A 21073-nucleotide genomic window follows, 5' to 3' on the forward strand; every position below is an offset into this window, starting at 1 on the left:
TAGGTTCTTCATGACCAATTTTTTTCCTTTAGATTCCATATATATGTGTGAGCATATGGTATTTGTTTTTCTCTTTCTGACTTACTTCACTCTGAATGACAGTCTCTAGGTCCATCCACCTCACTACAAATAACTGTTTCATTCCTTTTTATGGCTGAGTAATATTCCATTGTATATATGTGCCACATCTTCTTTATCCATTCATCTGTTGATGGACACTTAGGTTGCTTCCATGTCCTGACTATTGTAAATAGAGCTGCAATGAACATTTTGGTACATGACTCTTTTTGAATTATGGTTTTCTCAGGGTATATGCCCAGTAGTGGGATTGCTGGGTCATATGGTAGTTCTATTTTTAGTTTTTTAAGGAGCTCCATACTGTTCTCCATAGTGGCTGTATCAACTTACATTCCCACCAACAGTGCAAGAGGGTTCCCTTTTCTCCACACCCTCTCCAGCATTTATTGTTTGTAGATTTTATTTTATTTTGCGGTATGCAGGCCTCTCACTGTTGTGGCCTCTCCTGTTGCGGAACACAGGCTCCGGACGCGCAGGCTCAGCAGGCATGGCTCACGGGCCCAGCCACTCTGCGGCATGTGGGATCTTCCCGGACCGGGGCACGAACCCGTGTCCCCTGCATCAGCAGGCGGACTCTCAACCACTGTGCCACCAGGGAAGCCCTGTTTGTAGATTTTTTGATGATGGCCATTCTGACCAGTGTGAGATGATATCTCATTGTAGTTTTGATTTGCATTTCTCTAATGATGATGTTGAGCATTCTTTCATGTGTTTTTTGGCAATCTGTATATCTTCTTTGGAGAAATGTCTATTTAGGTCTTCTGCCCATTTTTGGACTGGGTTGTTTGTTTTTTTGATATTGAGCTGCATGAGCTGCTTGTAAATTTTGGAGATTAAGCCTTTGTCAGTTGCTTCATTTGCAAATATTTTCTCCCACTCCGAGGGTTGTCTTTTCATCTTGTTTATGGTTTCCTTTGCTGTGCAAAAGCTTTGAAGTTTCATTAGGTCCCATTTGTTTATTTTTGTTTTTATTTCCATTTCTCTAGGAGGTGGGTCAAAGAGGATCTCGCTGTGATTTATGTCATAGAGTGTTCTGCCTGTGTTTTCCTCTAAGAAATTTATAGTGTCTGGCCTTACATTTAAGTCTTTAATCCATTTTGAGTTTATTTTTGTGTATGGTGTTAGGGAGTATTCTAATTTCATTCTTTTACATGTAGCTGTCCAGTTTTCCCAGCACCACTTATTGAAGAGGCTGTCTTTTTTCCACTGTATATTCTTGCCTCCTTTATCAAAGATTAAGTGACCCTATATGTGCATGGGTTTATCTCTGGGCTTTCTATCCTGTTCCATTGACCTATCTTTCTGTTTTTGTGACAGTACCATACTGTCTTGATTACTGTAGCTTTGTAGTATAGTCTGAAATCAGGGAGCCTGATTCCTCCAGCTCCGTTTTTCGTTCTCAGGATTGCTTTGGCTATTCGGGGTCTTTTGTGTTTCCATACAAATTGTGAAATTTTTTGTTCTAGTTCTGTGAAAAATGCCAGTGGTAGTTTGATAGGAATTGCATTGAATCTGTAGACTGCTTTGGGTAGTAGAGTCATTTTCACAATGTTGATTCTTTTTTTTTAATTTAAAAATACTTTATTACTAAAATATGCTAACCAAAATTTGACAATGCAGGTTTGCCACAAATCTTCAATTCGTTAAAAACAAACAAACAAAAAATGCAAGATCTCCGAAGTATAGTAAAGTGCAATAAAATGAAGTATGACTGTAACCCAATATCTGGAGAAAAATAGGTGCCTACAGGGAGAAAAAAGGCCATCATTTGCTTACCTGGTACAGATACTACCATATGCCATTTAAGCTAGTAAGAAGATTCAGCTAGAAATACTTAACAAATTTTTAAAGTTTATGTGTGGGTCACTGTTCTAGTGTGAAGTCCCTGATGCCTATAGGCATGGGGTGTTCCAAGCTTTTATAGGCTTTTCCTCCAGGAAACTCACCTGTTAACTGGGAAAATCAGGGAAAATCCTAAAAGAATTTTTACCATGGTGCTGGCTGGAGGAGAACAGCATTCTGCTTTCAAAATTCTATCCAGACATATCACCACACAATGTTGATTCTTCCAATGCAAGTGTGATGTGGCTGCTTCCCACTAGCTATCTATTTTACATTTCGTAGTGTATATATGTCCATGCCACTCTCTCTTTGTCCCAGCTTACCCTTCCCCCTCCCCATATCCTCAAGTCCATTCTCTAGTAGGTCTGCGTCTTTATTCCCGTCTTGCCTCTAGGTTCCTCATGACCATTTTTTTGTTTGTTTTTTAGATTCCATATATATGTGTTAGCATGTGGCATTTGTTTTTCTCTTTCTGACTTACTTCCCTCTGTATGACAGACTCTAGGTCTATCCACCTCACTACAAATAACTCAATTTCATTTCTTTTTATGGCTGAGTAATATTCCATTGTATATATGTGCCACATCTTCTTTATCCATTCATCTGTTGATGGACACTTAGGTTGCTTCCATGTCCTGGCTATTGTAAATAGAGCTGCAATGAACATTGTGGTACATGACCCTGTTTGAATTATGGTTTTCTCAGGGTATATGCCCAGTAGTGGGATTGCTGGGTCGTATGGTAGTTCTATTTGTAGTTTTTTAAGGACCCTCCATACTGTTCTCCATAGTGGCTGTCTCAATTTACATTCCCACCAACAGGGCAAGAGGGTTCCCTTTTCTCCACACCCTCTCCAGCATTTATTGTTTGTAGAATTTTTTATGGTGGCCATTCTGACTGGTGTGAGACAAAATTCAACACCCATTTATGATAAAACCCTCCAGAAAGTAGGCATAGAGGGAACTTACCTCAACATAATAATGGTCGTATATGACAAACCCACAGCCAACATCGTTCTCAATGGTGAAAAACTGAAACCATTTCCACTAAGATCAGAAAGAAGACAAGGTTGCCCACTCTCACCACTATTATTCAACATAGTTTTGGAAGTTTTAGCCACAGCAATCAGAGAAGAAAAAGAAATAAAAGGAATCCAAATCGGAAAAGAAGAAGTAAAGCTGTCACTGTTTGCAGATGACATGATACTATACATAGAGAATCCTAAAGATGCTACAAGAAAACTACTACAGTTAATCAATGAATTTGGTAAAGTAGCAGGATACAAAATTAATGCACAGAAATCTCTTGCATTCCTATACACTAATGATGAAAAATCTGAAAGTGAAATTAACAAAACACTCCCATTTACCATTGCAACAAAAAAATGAAATATCTAGGAATAAATCTACCTAAGGAGACAAAAGACCTGTATGCAGGGAGATCAGCTTGGTACTTTGTGACCACCTAGAGGGGTGGTTTTATAGTTTTGTCTGGGTATATGCCCACGAGTGGGATTATAGTTTTGTCTGGGTATATGCCCATGAGTGGGATTGCTGGATCATATGGCAACTCTATTTTTAGTTTTTTGAACAACCTCCATATTGTTCTCCATAGGGGCTGTACCAAGTTACATTCCCACCAACAGGGTAGGAGGGTTCCCTTTTCTCCACACCCTCTTCAGCATTTGTTATTTGTAGACTTTTTAATGATGGCCATTCTGACCAGTGTGAGATGGTACCTCACTGTAGTTTTAATTTGCATTTCTCTAATAATTTATTACTATATTTAATTTGAATTTTAAAATATTCTCAGATTTGGCCAGTGGGAGTCACTTGCAGCTGGAATGTTATGTCCTTTTGACATGTCCCATGATTCCTTGAGCACATCCTGACCTTCTGGTACAACAAAATGTTCAGGTTCATCCGGTACTTTTCCCACCCCAGCCCAGAATAACCCACATCTCCTAGTTAATAATTTTTTAATGAGTTTTTATCCCGGTATATAACATAGTATGCCTACTACTAAATACCTAATATTATATAATATTTTATAGGAGAAAGAAATATAATTGAAATTTCTGCAATTCACTGTGTTCATGCAGTAAAAGTTATTCTTTACTAAAAATGAGAACTACGTTGACAGATGAATGGATAAAGATGATGTGGTACAAATATGCAATGGAACACTACTCAGCCATGAAAAAGAATGAAATAATGTCATTTGCAGCAAAATGGATGCAACTAGAGATTATCATACTAAGTGAAGTGAGTCTGAAAGAAAAAGACAAATACCATATGGTGTCACTTATATGTGGAATCTAAAATATGACACAAATGAACCTATCTGTGAAACAGAAACAGAATCATGGACATAGGGAACAGGCTGGTAGTTGCCAAGGGGGAGGGGGCTGGGGAGGGATGGAGTGGGAGGTTGGGGTTAGCAGATGTAAGCTTTTATATATAGAATGGATAAACAACAAGGTCCTACTGTATAGCACAGAGACCTATATTCAATATCCTATGATAAACCATAATGGAAAAGAATATTTTTTTAAAGAATGTATATATATGTATAACTGAATCACTTTGCTGTACAGCAGAAAGTAACACAACATTGTAAATCAACTATACTTCAATTTAAAAAATATTGATAAAAATGAGGACTAAACAACCCTCTTAAGTCCTCCTGCTATTTTGAGAACTGCCAGAAACACCTTTCCTGGGCCGTTGAGTACCGAGTAGCAAATGTTATGCCAGGAAATGGGAAGGGAGAAATATATTATACACACACCCCTTGTCCTGTAGCAACCCTGAAATGTGAAAAACAAATACAGGTAGGTAGGAAAGGTAAGTTCTCCATGAGGGAGTAAGTTTACCCGCCAGTGTTGGAGAAGCTTAAATTGGATGATAAGGCATGTGATACAAAGTGCAAAGGTATGGAAGTGAAAAAGAAAAACTATTTGATGTCAAATAGCTCTATGTAGAAGAAGAAGGGTCTATGTGACATTCAGGGAAGCAAAATAAATTTAAAATCTGAGGACAAATGCTGGACTCCATCATAGAAAAAGTAAGAATTTTTTCCTTGATCTAATGGATCACCATGGAGGGATTATATATGCAGGGAAGATATATTAACTAACTTTTGTATCTTGAAAGAATTATAGTCCCTATTGCAATTGTATTTTATATTTCAGGATAACATATTTTAAGTAGAGATTTTTATAAACAACATTAAAAGAGGAACTGACCACAGAGTCTTTGCACAGAACTTTAAGCCCAGACTGAAAATGGCATATTCTATTACCAATGTTTTTAAATATTTAAAAAATTTTCCAGTTTCATTGAGGAATGGTTGACAAATTAAAAATTATATATACTTAAGGTATACAATATGGTAAGGTTGGTTTTTTTTTTTTTTTTGCGGTACGCGGGCCTCTCACTGTTGTGGCCTCTCCTGTTGCGGAGCACAGGCTCTGGACGCGCAGGCTCAGCGGCCATGGCTCACGGGCCCAGCCGCTCTGCGGCAAATGGGATCTTCCCGGACCGGGGCACGAGCCCGTGTCCCCTGCACCGGCAGGCGGACTCTCAACCACTGTGCCACCAGGGAAGCCCCCAATATGGTGTTTTGATATAAATATATTCTTTTAACTTTGACCTACCTAAGGCCCAAGTAGTGTCAAAAGCCCCAGAGGAAAGTTAAAATGTAGGATGGTTTGCACCTGTATGAAATGAAATCATCAGTGAGGTGTGCACATGAAGAACCCTATCCACTGTGTTCTGCTTGGGCCCTACGCCCTCGGCTTCTTTTAGATGGTTCTCAACCAGCGGTTCTCAAACTTGAGCATGCATCAGAATCACCTAGAGGGCTTGTCAACACACAGACTACTAAACCTCATAACCAAAAGTCTGGTGTAGGACCCGAGAATTTGCATTTCTACCAGTCTCTCAAATGATGCTGCTGGTGGTGGTCCAAGAAACATACTGTGAGAACCATTGTTCTAGAAGATGGCTGTGGCAAACCCTATCATCATACACTTATGACAAGATTACTGTTGACGACACTCGTCTTTTTCATTAGGCTGATCCTCTGTCCAGTTTACACCTGTTGTTCCGGCATAATTATTAATGATGCCCCTTCCCATTCTAAAGTGTCCTGATTTGGATGATAAAGTATAAGGTTACCTCACCCATACTCCATAATGAGATCAAATTTGTTTTTGAAATTCAATTATCAGGAAACCTTTACCCTGGAAGAATTGTCACATTTTCTCCCTGTGGCCAATGTAAATCTTACAAACGACTGCGTTTCCTTTCCAGCTATATCTGATAGGAAGATAAGAAAAAAACTTCTAGCTCAAATTTAATTACTCTGCAGGACCATCAGGCCCAAATGCCTATAGTCCAAATAGATTCTAGTGCTGACTTTGTTCGTTCTGTCTATATCTTCTCTGACCTAAATTTATAGAGTCATACCTGGACATTTTACTACAGGGATTCTTTAATGCCCCCTAAAAACACTGGAAAAGCAATGGGTACAACAAACAAATACATGAATTAATCTATTAAATTAAAAACTTGGTTATTAAAAACTTGGTTATTTCCTGCTGTTCCTGGGAAGGGGCTTGGGTCTGTGAAGTCAAAGCTGCAGAGGGGATGATGTGCAGGTACGTTGCAGAGATCAGATTCACCAGCCCGGAAACACCCACACTTCAGCTGGGGGCCACACCCTGTGGGAGACCCAGGGGGCACCACATTTCTGTGGCCACAAGCTGTGTATCTGTGACTGATATGATTGTGTGACACTTGGAAAAGGCAGGTTTCTCATTGGGACCAAGTGTACAACTATCGCCTCCTAAGTCGTTTAATATCTGTCCTTGCACCCTGATCCAAGATTTCAATTTCTAGAAAACAATCATGTATGTGCATGAAGATTTAAATGCAGGAATTTCACTACTGTGATGTTAATAGTCAAAACCAAAACTATCCTTCATAAATGTTAACTAACAGTATATTGGTTATAAAAATTATGATATATTCAAAGACTCAATATTATGCAGCTATTAAAATTGTATACAAAAATATTTGCTGACGTGGAAAAATACTTAAGTTAGAATACAGAGCAAAGAGAGAAGGTAACCAAACAATTCTAGTTTTCATTTAAATTAAATGTGCATGTATGAATATACTAAACACTCATGAACATAAACACCAAAGCTCAGAGCCAGAAAAAATATCTGAAAGCAAAAAAATCAAAATATGGGGCTTCCCTGGTGGCACAGTGGTTGAGAGTCTGCCTGCCGATGCAGGGGACACGGGTTCGTGCCCCGGTCCCAGAAGATCCCGCATGCTGCGGAGCAGCTGGGCCCATGGGCCATGGCTGCTGAGCCTGCGCGTCCGGAGCCTGTGCTCTGCAACGGGAGAGGCCACAACAGTGAGAGGCCCGCGTACCGCAAAAAAAAAAAAAAAAAAAAAATCAAAATGTTAATAGAATTTAGTTAGGAGATAACAGAGGTCATTTAAATTTTATTCTTTCTACTTATTTGTAGTGTATAACTTGCTTTATATTTAGTTTTATTATACAAATAGTTATATTTGTAATAGTTACAAATATAACTGTATAATAAACAAAACTAAAATGAGTTTTGTTATATATACTGTCTTACTGACCACATGACCCTGAGCCCCTGTGAAAATGAGCCTGTCCCCAGAGGTGACAACATCCACAGGAAGGAGGGAACTGTGGGGCAAGGTCTGGTTCCCTCATCGTCTGCCTCTGTTTACGGACTCTCAAGGGGAACATTTTTTTTTTAGTCTTACCACTTGGCATGCAGGATCTTAGTTTCCTGACAAGGGATTGAACCTGTGCCCCCTGCAATGGAAGCTCAGAGTGTTAACCATTGGACCACCAGGGAAATCCCTTGAGGGGAACTTTTAGTGGGAAACTTGGTCTTGGCTATTGTGTGCTGAGGGTGGAAGGCACAGTCAGGAGACCAGGTTCCAGTCCACTGCTGTCACTCATAATCCCAGAGGCCTGGGCAAGTCATGTACCTTCTCAGGCCACTTTACTCATCTTTGAGAGGAGGAGGAAGAAGCAGAAGGGCCCTAGAGAGCATGGTCACCCTACTACCCTGCCATTCTCTAAGTTCCAAAGAAAAGGGATTTTTCTGCCCTAGATCAGGATAGAGGAGAAATCAGCAAATCCCCAAGGATCAGGGGAAAGCAGGCTCTGGTAGAGATCAGCTGAGTGTATGCACAGAGCCAGTGAGGACTGAAGGGCCTGTGCTGGGCGTCAGGGGGGAGCGTCTCCCTGGCTGGGGCCGGTGGTCACCCCCACCCACACCTCGCTCGCAGACACCCTGCAGGGAGCTGCCTCCCCCTCCTCTAGTCTGTGGGGCTGACCCGCTCATCCCACCTTTCCTCCATCGGCTGCATCACATTTTCCACTGAAACAGGAAGGGCTCTGGATGTGGGACACCAGCCCCATGGTGCTCACACATCAGGAGGATGGTGACCTGTCTCAGGGACACCAAGTCTGGAATTTGCTCCTCCTGTGACACACCTGCCCCTGTCCTGAGGCCCTGGTGATCAATATCAGGTACCTCATTTAATTTTCACTGCAACCTTGCCAGCTACCTGACAATGATTATCCTTAGGACCATTTTACAATAGAAGCAGCTGAAGCACAGTGAGGCTAAGTTGGTTGTCCCAAGGTCACACTGCTAGCAAGTAGAATGACCAGGAAATACTTAAGCCGAGGTCAGCTGACTCCAAAGTGCCCACACTTAGCCACTCTGTGATTCTAAACCCCATATGGGGTTGACTCTCAATAAACAATATTCCTATTTCCCATTGTCTTCAAAGTGCTCAGGCTGAGGAGAGGCAACATCTTGTGTGCATAAACTGATTGCATATTTCACTGCACATCCAGGGCAACCTACCTGTCCCTCCCTCTTCTGACAGAGATGAAAACTCAAACTCACCCTCCCCACCCACTTCTTAGACACTGGAAACCAGGTGTGCACCAGGACCTGCACTGAGCACACCGGGCATCACAGGCACCCCCAAATGTGCACTGTAGACCACCCCCCAAGTAAAGCTGCACTGTCACCCACCACCACTGGAGGTTCGGAATTGGGTTTGTGGCCAGAGAGAACGGCTTAGGGGCCACCAAAGAATATTAAAATCTCTTGTTCTAAAGTTTTTAAACAAAACTCTGGATGGTGGGAGATGAGGGCAGGGCAGTCTCCTGGCCCCACCCAGATTCAGGAAAGAAAGAGACGGGGGATACAGGAACAGACAGAAAGAGGGGGATTTTGAGGACCACCCCACCTCAAGGAGGCGTAGACCGAGACAGGAGACTAAATGGGGAACAGAGAAGCACAGAGAAACTCTGAGATGCCCTGAAAAATATATTAGAGGAAGAGGTGTGTGAGGAATTCGTAGAGTGTCACCCTTGCACAGGGTGTTGAGTACAGGACCTCAGCTGAGCAGAGCTCAGCTGTCTACTCTGGAGCGTAGGTCAGTGGTGAGCGGGTCATGCTGGGTTGTCTGATGAAGCATCAGGGCCAGCAGCCCTGCCCGATTCTTCATGGCTGTGCGCACCTTGTGCTCCTGCTCAACCAGCTCTTCCAGCTTGAGCAACTGTGGGGGGCAAGCATGAGAAGGGCCTTCTAGGATTCCATCCCGCCTCTCAGCCCCTAAGGGGCGTACCATGTAATGTACCATGTAACGTACCACGTAACGTACCATGCACACGCGCTCTAGGTCCACCTCGGCACGTCTCAGCTTCTCCCAGCAGTAGTGGTGATTGCACAAGCGTTTGGGGAGGCAACAGAAATTACCGGTGGGCTCAAAGACGTTTTTCACTAGTGGGCAACCGCACACTTCTTCATCCGGTACCTGTGGGGAAGAATGAAAGATGATGAGGTACGTGAAGGGTGGCATATGGAGGGTGATCAGGCAGGCAGGATGCAAGGAAGAGGGGAATAGAGGGCAGGCAGGAAGGAAGGAGAGGAATGGGGAGTGGTGACCTAGCGGGGGGAAGAGAGGAATTCAGTGATTAGGTAAAGAAGAGGGGGCCAAAGGGGGATGATCAATCATGGAGAATGGAGGAAGAAGTTAAGCAGGGATGTAGGAATGGAGGTGATCAGGCAGGAAGGACGGAAGAACAGAAAGAGATCAAACAGGAAGGAGAGGAAGGATGGAGGGGGGGTCTGACAGGGAGAAGTAGATGAATGAGGGTTGGTAAAGCATGGGGGAGGTGAGGAATAAGGCTGGGAGGGTGAAAGGGATGGGGGCTGATCAAACAGGGAAGAAGAAGGGATTTAGGACATGACAAGCAGTGAGAAGGCGATTGGGGAAGTGAGGCAGGGAGAATAAGAATGGAAGGAAGTCAGCAAGTGAGAAGAGAGGAATTGAGGGTAACCATGCAGGGAGGGAGGGGGGATTGTGGGGTGGTCAGGCAGGGGCTAGGAAAAGAAGGGAGATGAGCAAGCAAGGAGAAGGGAAGAATGGGGAATGGTTATGCAGTGAGGAGCAGAGGAACGGAGGCTGGTCAGGCAGAGGGAGAGAGAAATGTTGGGGTGCGGGGTCAGGCAAGGAGATTATGAATAAATAAACAGGCAGGGAGAAAAGTAAAACTAGAAAGTGATTGGGCAGTGGGGGGGGTGTAGGGGAGGTCAGGAAAGGAGGAGGGGATACATAGGGATTGGTCAGGAGGCATGAAGGCAGTCAGGCAGAAGGAAGAAGGAATAGGAGGCAATCAAGCACTGGAGGACGAGAGGAAGGTGGTCAGGTAGGGAGAAGGGGAAGAATGGAGGGCGATGAGGTAGAGAAAGAAAAGTCTCACCTTGGGGTCCTTCGAGTGCTCAGGGCATAACACCTGGAGTCGCTTACAGTACCTCTTACTCCGTGGGTTGTAAACATCACAGAAGAGCCTTGTGGCTCTGGGGAGAGGTGAAAGTGAGGTGCTAAGGGTCAGGAGGAGGCTGGTCCCACCCTGAACCCTGCCCACACTTTGTCCCCAACCCCACCTATACCCTGCCGCTAATCTGCCCACCTCTGTCTCTGAGCCTACCCACATCCTGCCCTTGATCTTGCCCACCCTGCTCCTGACCTTGTCCACATCGTGCCTTTGACCCTGAGCAGCACTCACACTCACCCCTCAATGCGAGTGGGGTACATGGACGTGAAGGGCGATTTGCGCTCATACTGGGGAAAAAAGAGTACAAATGGGAGGAACTATAGACACACACTGCATAACCTCCCATGAAAAAGCCCCAAACAACACATTTGCTCCCTGTGGACCCTACGCTCCTGTCTGCTCAGCCGATGTCTCCCCCTCACCAGTGGCTGATGCCCAAATCTTGGCCCCTTTACTGGGGGTGGAAGAAAAGCACAAATGGGTAGAGCCGTGGATGTGTGTTGTATTGTCTTCTACAACAAATACCCGGGCACCAAACCTGCCCCCCTCCTCATGGACCCCACCCAGCCAAAAACACCCTTGCCCCATCTTCCCCCAGCCAATGCTCCAACCTTGGCGAAGCAGCGCTCCATGTGGCGCAGGGCAACCTGCGTATTGATGGGTTGCCCGCAGGAGACACAGAAGATCTGCAGGTTGACGCTGTTCCTGCCATGCTTGTCACTCTGCATAGGACAGTAGAAGGGCCAGTAAAGCAGTGCAGGGTGGGGATGGCAGGGCAAGATATCAGGCACCTTTCTGCTCCACCCCACCCATTCCCACTCACCTCTTCATCTTTGCACACAGCCTGCTGCTTGCCACGCTGAATGATGGCCTCAAGTTCATGGAAATGGCACTCTAAGTCCTTCAGGCGGGTGTGGGTGTCCTGCTGCTCACGGTGGATGCGCTCGAGCATTTTCTTGCCATGCTCCTCAGCAATGCAAGGGCTCTTCTGCCACTGCTGGATGCGCTTGGGCAGGATCGCATAGATGCGGCTGGAAGGGGAGACAGCAAGAATGGAATGCGTATGTGGGGGCATCAAAATAAGAAGAAATGGATGAGTGACCGAATGGTGGATGTTTAGGATAATGAATGGTAGATGAGTGAATGTTGGTGAATGTGTGCTTGGATGGTGGATGGTTGGGTGCATGGCTAGACAGCTGGGTGGGTAAGTGACTGTTGAGGGTGAATGAGTGGGTTGGTGGATGGAATGTGGATGGGTGGTTCAGCCGGTCGGTGGATGTAAGGGTGGATGGATAGGTGGATGAGTGGACGAATGGTGGAGGATGCATAGGTAGCGGGGTAGATGGACTTACAGCTGGCATAGATCATGCCCTACTTTATTCCCTGTTGCTTAACCTCCAGGTGCACTCACTCAGCTGCCAGCTTCATGCCACAGTCGTCCGAGCAGTACTTGGAGCCTGGCCGGGTGGGGTGCACACAGTCAGGCCCCAGGCACTGCCGCAGTGAGGCTGGGTGCTCGGCACCTGACTGCTCTGGGTCTTCTGACTTTTCCACGAGCTTCTGCTGCTTCTCCTTCTGTGAGACAAGAGTGGTCAAAGCAGGGGCAGGGGAATCAGTGTCAGCCCCCTAACCCTGTACTACTACCTTGCATTCTGCCCCCAACCTCTGCCTCCATGCCCCCCATTCCACCATTTCTGTCACCTTCCACTCCACTTTTTTCTTCAAATTCTTCCTTTTCTTCGTATCCATTGCCTGCTTCTGCAGTGCAGAATCTAGGAATGGGAAGTCCTCAGTGTCATTCATCCAGGGCTGTAGGCGAGAAAAATGCTGACAGGTCTCCCCAATTTGTTTCTTAAATGATCTCTGGACACTCCGTGCCGCCTCTCTCTTCATTGCTGAGCCTCCCTGCCTTCAATGTCCTTACCCTTCCACGCAGGGGCCCTGCCATACACTCATCAGGCTTTGATTGTCAAGAATCTCGTATATAAAAGTCCTGGTATAAGCTTCAGTACTGAGGCAGGTCCTTTTCAGACAACAGCTGGTGTATGGCCTCCTTTCCTGCCGATGGCATTGCCCCCACCTGGTACTTCTGGGACAGCTCAGACTTCTGTAGTTGAGGCAGGTGTGATCGAGTGAGCAGTTGTCAGGGGGACTATGGCAAAGTCTCTGAGAGTATCACAGTTAAGAACTGATGGGCAGACCCTCGCAGCAGCTCCATTCCCCCAACCACCCTGTGTCCTAGATTCACCAGAGACCAGGGATTATAAGTAGCGCTCCTGTGCTGATGGAAGGAGGGCTCTGGGTCAGCACTAAGTGGGTGGGGATGGGCTCACCCTGCCCCAACACTCCTGGCCTCACCCTCTGGCCACTGTGGCTGGGGCCCACAGCACCTGCCTGGATGCACTAGGTCTTGCCTGCCTGGGAATGACTGGCACCACCTGGCCCTGCTTGCCCACCTTATCCAGACACACTTGGCTAGTCCATCTGGCTGCATCTTGCCCAGTCGAATTCATAAGGCCCTGCATATCCACCCAGAAAAGCTAGACTCCACCTCCTTACACTTAGAGGGCTCAGCCTGCCTTGTCCACCCTCCAGGACACACCTGCTACCCTGCTTGCCCTACACCATGGTCCCAGACAAGCCTCCTCTGCCCAGCCGGCCCAGCCCCTCAGACATGCTCCGCCCACCTTTCTGTCCCGCCCAGTCTGCCTAGTCTCTCCAGGCTCCACATGCCTGACTCTGCCTTCTTGGACACACTCTGTCTTGCCTTAAGGCTCCCAGCCCTGTGGGTCCCATGCGCTGCCAGGCCCTGCCCGCCTCCCAGACTCTCAGCCTCATATACCCCTCCCCACTTCCTGTACATACTCTGCTCTGCCTTACCTCTCACATGCTGAGCCATGCCAAGCCCTGCCCCCTCCCCCACTTGCACGTGCCACGCTGTGCGCTGTCTGCCCTGACTCACTCACCTAGAATAATTTGACAATCTTTATTCTGAAAACTACTCCTACCTGAACCCAGTAACGCCTGCTAAAATATATAAATATACAAATGTTTTTAAATCTTTGCATGCATTTGCACACACACGCAAATCATTACTCTCAAAGATTAAAAGAGCAAGCACACACACAAAGAATACACACGTTTTGGTTAAGACAGTTATCAACCAGAGAACACATACTAGTTTCGAGCTACAGATGCAATATTAATAAAAACTCACCCTGGCCTTAGTCTTAAAGGAAGTCTGAACACTTTCCAAGGAATAAGCATCACACAGGGCACACAGAAGTCACGTTAGAAACAAAAGCCTTAACTTAGTGGCCTCTCCCGTTGCGGAGCACAGGCTCCGGACGCGCAGGCCCAGCGGTCATGGCTCACAGGCCTAGCCGCTCCGTGGCATGTGGGACCCCCCCGACCGGGGCCCGAACCCGTGTCCCCTGCATCGGCAGGCGGACTCTCAACCACTGCGCCACCAGGGAAGCCCAAACCTTAACTTTTGAAAATTGAAAAGGGATATCTAAACTCTGAGGAAAAAAATAATAACAACGGAAATTAGAAAATACTTAGAACTTAACGAAAACGAAAGCAATACATACCCAACTGTGGTCTCAGCTGACAATATAAGAAGACAGAAAATAATGATCTGAGCGATCAACTCAAATTCGAACAAGTCCCTATACTGACTCCAAAGCCACCCATTATCAACCCCCAAATCCCCTTCGACGACCCCCTCACCCACCCCTCCGTCTTCAAAGCCCTCACAAGATACCTCAGCGCCCGGAAGGCGCTACGCAGAGGAGAGCTTCAAGGCAGCTGAGATAAAAATGGCAGCAAAGCGACTTCCAGTCCGGTATCGAACTTAGCGCCACCCCTTCCCGAAAGTACTGTGTTTGCACTTGCTCCAGACCCTTAATATCCGAGCTGCTGTACAGCCCAAAGTTTGAAGCAAATGGTTACAGAGAAACCATAGTTACAGAGAAACCATAGTTACATGCACGGTGTTCTGTGCGTCATGAAGGATACACTAGTCTCTTTTGACGTCAGCGCCTCACTGTTTCACACATCCGAGTGATCTTCACCGCATTATTGTATGTGGCAGGAAAATTGATCCCTTTATCATTTCCAATTATTTTGAATAATTACATATTAGTACCATTTTACTATCTGCTATTTCAGTCATGAGGTAGGCAATGAGAAAAACAAAGAAAAACAAGTAAATCAGCTTTTAGAAGTCGAGAAAGTAGAAAAAGATTTATGGAAAGGCAGGAAAAATAGAAAGAAAAATGTAAGAAGGTAGTAATAAGTTCATATTTGAAATTTATACTTTATTACATAATCAGTAATAAAAAATTGTCAATGGGGTAAACTCTCCAGTTAAAGTCAGAGATTGTCATTTTGGATGAAAATTAACAAGTCTAGCCATATGCTGTTTATGCCAAACCTGGCAAATCATAAGGATACAGAAACGTTTGAAATAAAAGGATGGAAGGAAATTTGCCAGGTACATGCTAATCAAAATAAAGCAAGGTCAATTATATTAATATCAGACTAAAAATACTAAGACAAAAAGTATTAATTGGGGTTCAAAGGGTCATTCTATAATGATTTGATTCACCATGAACATGTAAAAATCTTATATAATACATGATTAAATCCAATCTTATATAATTAAATCCAATCTTATATAATACATGATTAAAATGATGTGTAATGAAAATAAAGAAAAATATATTAGTAAAAGTAAAACAAAAGTAAAATAGAAAAAAACATTATCATTGTGAAAGATTACAATCACACTGCTCACCTTTCAGGACTCAGCTTTGGCATCACCGTCTGGGAAGCTCTCTCTGCTTCCTTGCCATCTGGATGACCAGCCTCTCTTCTGAATGAATTTGTGGACATAATTATATAGCAAGAATGTTTCTTTTATTTTAATCTTGAAATTAAGAAGTAAATGGAGGCATTGTCTGAACCCCTCACACCTGTTTTGTCACACCCATCTTCCTCAACTAGAAATGAAGGCAGGGACAATGTTGGTCTTGCTCACTACTGGTTGCGCAGTGCCCAGCATACACATGACACACAAGAGTGTCCAGTAGCCACTGATGATCAGGTGCCTTGCCTGGTGTTGTTGCAAAGTGGCAAATTACTGCAATTTATCTGGCTGCATATTATTCCTTGAAGATAAGAGCAAATAAATGCTGTAATTTACACTAGAGTTGCATCTAACTAATCATCATGTAGAAAAGCAAAGTTCAAAAATGTTAAGATGTTGCTGTTAAGAAGCTCTTGTCCTGGTTCGAGCCTAGCCTCTAAAGACAGTATCCCCTGCTAAATCTTCACAGTTTTTATCAAATCCAGTTTAGGGATTGGGGCAAGAGGTGAGAAATTCGAGCTGAACTAAGAAGTAGTCTGCGAGCTCTAAAGAAAGCATTACTACCTCTCTATGGCTGTGAATGTTTATAAGCACTACTTGTTTTGTCCCAGCTAAACTTTTAACTTCCCTTTGAGTTATTTTTCATCACTGTGGCTCATTCAAAGAATCTCGGACAGCGTTTTGCTCTTCACCTCTGACTTCAGACCTACCTCTCCAATATCTCCTGTCTCTTTACTGCTGATTTCTTTCATTCCCAGTTCCAAAGCCCTAGTTCAGGTTTCCTGTATTTTACATTATAATGAACTCCCACCTCTGACATGTGGCTGGCTAATCCATTTTGCCTCCAGGGTTGTCTTCCCAAAGGGCCACAGATGAAAAAATTATGTCACCATTCTCCTTGGGAATCTTCCCTGGATTCCCAGGGTATTCAGAATCAGTTCTCCACTCTGTGGTGTGCCCATCAAAGTTCTCTATGACAGGGCCCCACTTTCCTGTGATAGACAAATCCTCTTCCCAGGCCCTCCAGGTGTCAAACACTCAGGACATCCTGGATAGTCACTCTCTTGTCAATGCAGCATGGGCTTCCACATTCCAGGCCTTTGCTCAGGCTTGTCCTTCTCTTTTGCTTAGTCCTGCTCACCCTTCAAGACTCAGCTTTGGCATCACCATCTGGGAAGTTCCCTCTACTTCCTTTCCAACCAAGTGACCTGCTTCTCTTCTGAATGCACTTGTGGAAATAGTTATAATAGTGAGTGGTGTTCCTCTTATTTTAACCTTGGAATTATAAAGGATGGGGGAGAGTTGCCTGTACTTGTCTGTTTTGTATTTGTCTGCTTTTGCCTGTCAACTTTCTGCTTATCTTTCAACGTTAAGCTCAGGTGCCTGCCCCACTGGGAAGCCTTCCCCAAACCCCTTGCTCCTCCTTTTTCAGTTTTCTCACAACACCTCTGTCATTCTGCTTTGTGTCACTGTGTGGGTTGCAGGTTTCTCTCCTCTACTAGACAGTTAAGGCAATGCTGGAGAGTGAAAGACTCCCAGCACAGTGTTCCTACAACAGTTGTTGGTGATTCATATATTGGATATTATAAAAACCAAAGTTTTAAGGTTTATTTTAAGAAATAGTCTTCACAAAGTGAGAGAGTGGCATGGACATATATATACTACCAAACGTAAAATAGATAGCTAGTGGGAAGCAGCCGCATAGCACAGGGAGATCAGCTCGGTGCTTTGTGACCATCTAAAGGGGTGGGATAGGGAGGGTGGGAGGGAGGGAGACACAAGAGGGAAGAGATATGGGAACATATGTATATGTATAACTGATTCACTTTCTTATAAAGCAGAAACTAACACACCATTGTAAAGCAATTATACTCCAATAAAGATGTTAAAAAAAAAAGAAATGATAAAGGGAGTCCTGAAGGTTGAAATGAAAAGACAATAGAGAGTAACTTGATGCCATATGAAAAAATAAAGATCTCAGTAAAGGTAAATACATGGGCAATTATAAAAGGCAGAATTATTGTAACAATGCTGCATAACCACATTGTTTGTTTTCTACATGATTTAAGAGACTACTACATTTAAAAAAAGCAATTATTAATCTAGAAGCTACTATTATTATAACTTCGGTTTGTAACTCCACATTTTGTTATCTTCATAATTTGACAGGCTAATGCATTCTTTAAAAATTATTAGCTTAAGTTTTTGAACACACAATGTATAAAGAAGTAATTTTGTGAAATCAACAACTGAAAGACATGGGGATGGGGCTATTAAAGGAGAAATTTGTATATGCTACTGAAATTAAGCTGGTGTAAATTCAAATTAGAGTGTAATAACTTTAGGATGTTAAATGAAACCCCCATGGTAACCACAAAGAAAATTGCTATAAAATATACACCAAAGGAAATAAGAAAGGAATTTTAAAATTTCATTACCAAAAAAAAAAAAAACCCAACAATTAAACACAAAGGAAGACAGTGTTGCAGGGAAGGAGGGACAGAAAGCTAAAAGACATACAGAAAACAAATGCCAAAATGGAAGTAAGTCCCCCCTTATCAGTAATTATTTTAATGTAAATGGATTAAACTCTCCAATCAAATGATAGAGATTGGCAGAAAGGATTTTTTTCAAAAAAGTGATCCAACTGTATGGGGTCTACAAGAAATTCATTTTAGATCCCCGAACACTAATAGGCTGAAAGTGAAAGTATGTAAAAGGTTATTCCATGCATAATAAACAAAAGAGAGCAGGGGTGGCTATACGAATATCAGACTAATAAATTTTTAGTCAAAAACTCTTGACAAGAGACAAGGAAGGACATTATATATTAATAAAAAGTTCAAAACAGTGAGAATATATAACAATTATAAACATTTACATGCCTAATAACAGAACATCAAAATATATGAAGCAAAAATTGACAGAATTGAATGGAGAAATAGATAGCTTTACAATAATACTTGGAGACTTCAATACTCTACTCGCAATAATGAATACAACAACCAGACAAGAGATAACTAAGGAAACAGAGGACATGAACAACAGAGTAAACAAACTCGATCTAACAGACATATACAGAACACTCTACCCACTACAGCAGAATACACATCCTTCACAAGTGTACATGGGACATATTCCAGGATAGACCACATGTTAGGCCACAGATTAAATCTCAATATTTTCTAAAAGTTAGATATCATACAGAGTATCTTTTCTAAAAACAATGGGAATGGGCATCATCAGAAAATCTACAAGCAACAAATGCTGGAGAGGGTGTGGAGAAAACGGAACCCTCTTGCACTGTTGGTGGGAATGTAAATTGATACAGCCACTGTGGAGAACAGTATGGAGGTTCCTTAAAAAACAAAACATAGAATTACCATATGGCCCAGCAATCCCACTACTGAGCATATACCCAGAGAAAACCATAATTCAAAAAGACACATGCACCCAAATGTTCATTGCAGCACTATTTACAATAGCCAGGGCATGGAAGCAACCTAAATGCCCATCGACAATCAAATGGGTAAAGAAGATGTGGCACATATATACAATGGAATATTACTCAGCCATGAAAAGGAACAAAATTGGGTAATTTGTAGAGACGTGGATGGATCTAGAGACTGTCATACAGAGTGAAGTAAGGCAGAAAGAGAAAAACAAATATCGTATATTAATGTATATATGTGGAATCTAGAAAAATGGTACTGGTGAACCGGTTTGCAAGGCAGAAATAGAGACACAGATGTAGAGAACAAACGTATGTAGAGAACAAACACCAAGGGAGGAAAGTGGGGTGCGGGCGGTGGTGGGATGAATTGGGAGATTGGGATTGACATATATACACTAATATGTATAAAATAGATAACTAATAAGAACCTGCTGTATAAAATATAAGAATAAAATAAAATATTAAAAAAATAAAAGCAATGGGATGAAATTAGAGATCAATAACAGAAAGAAAACGGGAAATTTCAGAAATCTGTGGAAGCTAAACAACACACTTTTAAGCATCCAATGGATCAATAAAGAAATCACAAGGGAAATTAGGAAATACTTAGCGACAAATGAAAAAGAAAACATAACATACAAAAGCTTATGGAGGACTTCCCTAGTGGTGCAGTGGTTAAGAATCTGCCTGCCAATGCAGGGGACATGGGTTCAATCCCTGGTCCAGGACCATCCCACATGCCATGGACCAACTAATCCCATGCACCACAACTACTGAGTGTGCGCTCTAGAGCCCATGAGCCACAAATACTGAGCCCACGCACCACAACTACTGAAGCCCATGCACCCTAGAGCCCGTATACCACAACTACTGAGCCCGCGTGCTGCAACTACTGAAGCCTGGTGCCTGGAGCCCCTGCCCTGCAACAAGAGAAGCCACCAAAATGAGAAGCCTGTGCACTGCAACAAAGAGTAGCCCTTGCTTGCCACAACTAGAGAAAGCCTGTGCACAGCAACGAAGACCCAACACAGCCCAAAAATAAGTAAAATTAAGAAAAAGAAAAGCTTATGTGACACTGTGAAAGCAATGCTAAGGGATAATTTATAGCTATAAACACATTAAAAAACAAGAAAGATCTCAAGTCAACATCTAACTTTACAACTTAAGGCACCTGTAAAAGAGGAAAAAATTAAATCCAAAGCTAGCAGAAGGAAAGAAATAATAAAGATTAGAGATAAAATGAAATAGAGAATAGAAAAGTGATAGAAAAGCAACAAAACCCAAAGCTGATTCTTGAAAAGATCAACAAAATGGATAAACATTTAGCTAGATGGACTAAGAAAGAAACAGAGGATTCAAATTATTAAAATCAAAAATGAAAGTGAGTACATTACTACTGATTCTACAGAAATAAAAAGAATTAAAAGAGAGTACTCTGAGCAATTGTATGCCAACAAATTGGATAACCTAAATGAAATGGACAAATTCCTAGAAAAACAAAGCCTACCAAGACTAAACCATGAAGAAATAGAAAATCTGAAGAGACCAATAATTAGTAAAAAGATTGAATCGGTAATCAAAAATCTCCCAAGAAAGGAAATCTCTGGGCCTAATAGCTTTCCCAATGAATTCTACCAAACATTTAAAGAAAAACTAACATCATTCCTTCTCAAGCTTTTCAAAAAAAAATTGAAGAGTAGGGAATGTTCCCTAATTCATTCTATGAGGCCAGCCTTATGCTGATCCCAAAGCCAGACAGACACTACAAGAAAAAAAATCCATCACAGACCAAAATCCCTTATGAACATTGATGCAAAAATAGTCAACAAACCAAATTAACAGCATATTAGGATTATACAACATGATCAAGTGGGATTTATTTCTGGAATGCATGGTTGGCTCAA

At 43.1% G+C, this 21073-nt stretch overlaps 2 protein-coding genes across 2 annotated transcripts in view; both read right to left on the bottom strand.

Annotated features, from left to right (window-relative positions):
• Positions 1–21073, bottom strand: part of ZNF157 (zinc finger protein 157) — a 505987-nt gene that overhangs the window by 82850 nt on the left and 402064 nt on the right. The window lies entirely within an intron of this gene.
• LOC132418202 (CXXC-type zinc finger protein 1-like) lies at positions 9414–15666 on the bottom strand. Its single transcript, XM_060002057.1, has 10 exons — positions 15644–15666; positions 14575–14626; positions 12544–12651; positions 12254–12417; positions 11666–11873; positions 11454–11564; positions 11080–11129; positions 10768–10864; positions 9666–9818; positions 9414–9560 (listed from the first exon to the last, which is right to left on the bottom strand). Exons 1-10 carry the CDS (start codon positions 15664–15666, stop codon positions 9414–9416), a joined length of 1113 nt encoding a protein of 370 aa, XP_059858040.1.

Source organism: Delphinus delphis, chromosome X (assembly GCF_949987515.2).
Source record: "Delphinus delphis chromosome X, mDelDel1.2, whole genome shotgun sequence".
Taxonomy (NCBI): Eukaryota; Metazoa; Chordata; class Mammalia; order Artiodactyla; family Delphinidae; genus Delphinus; species Delphinus delphis.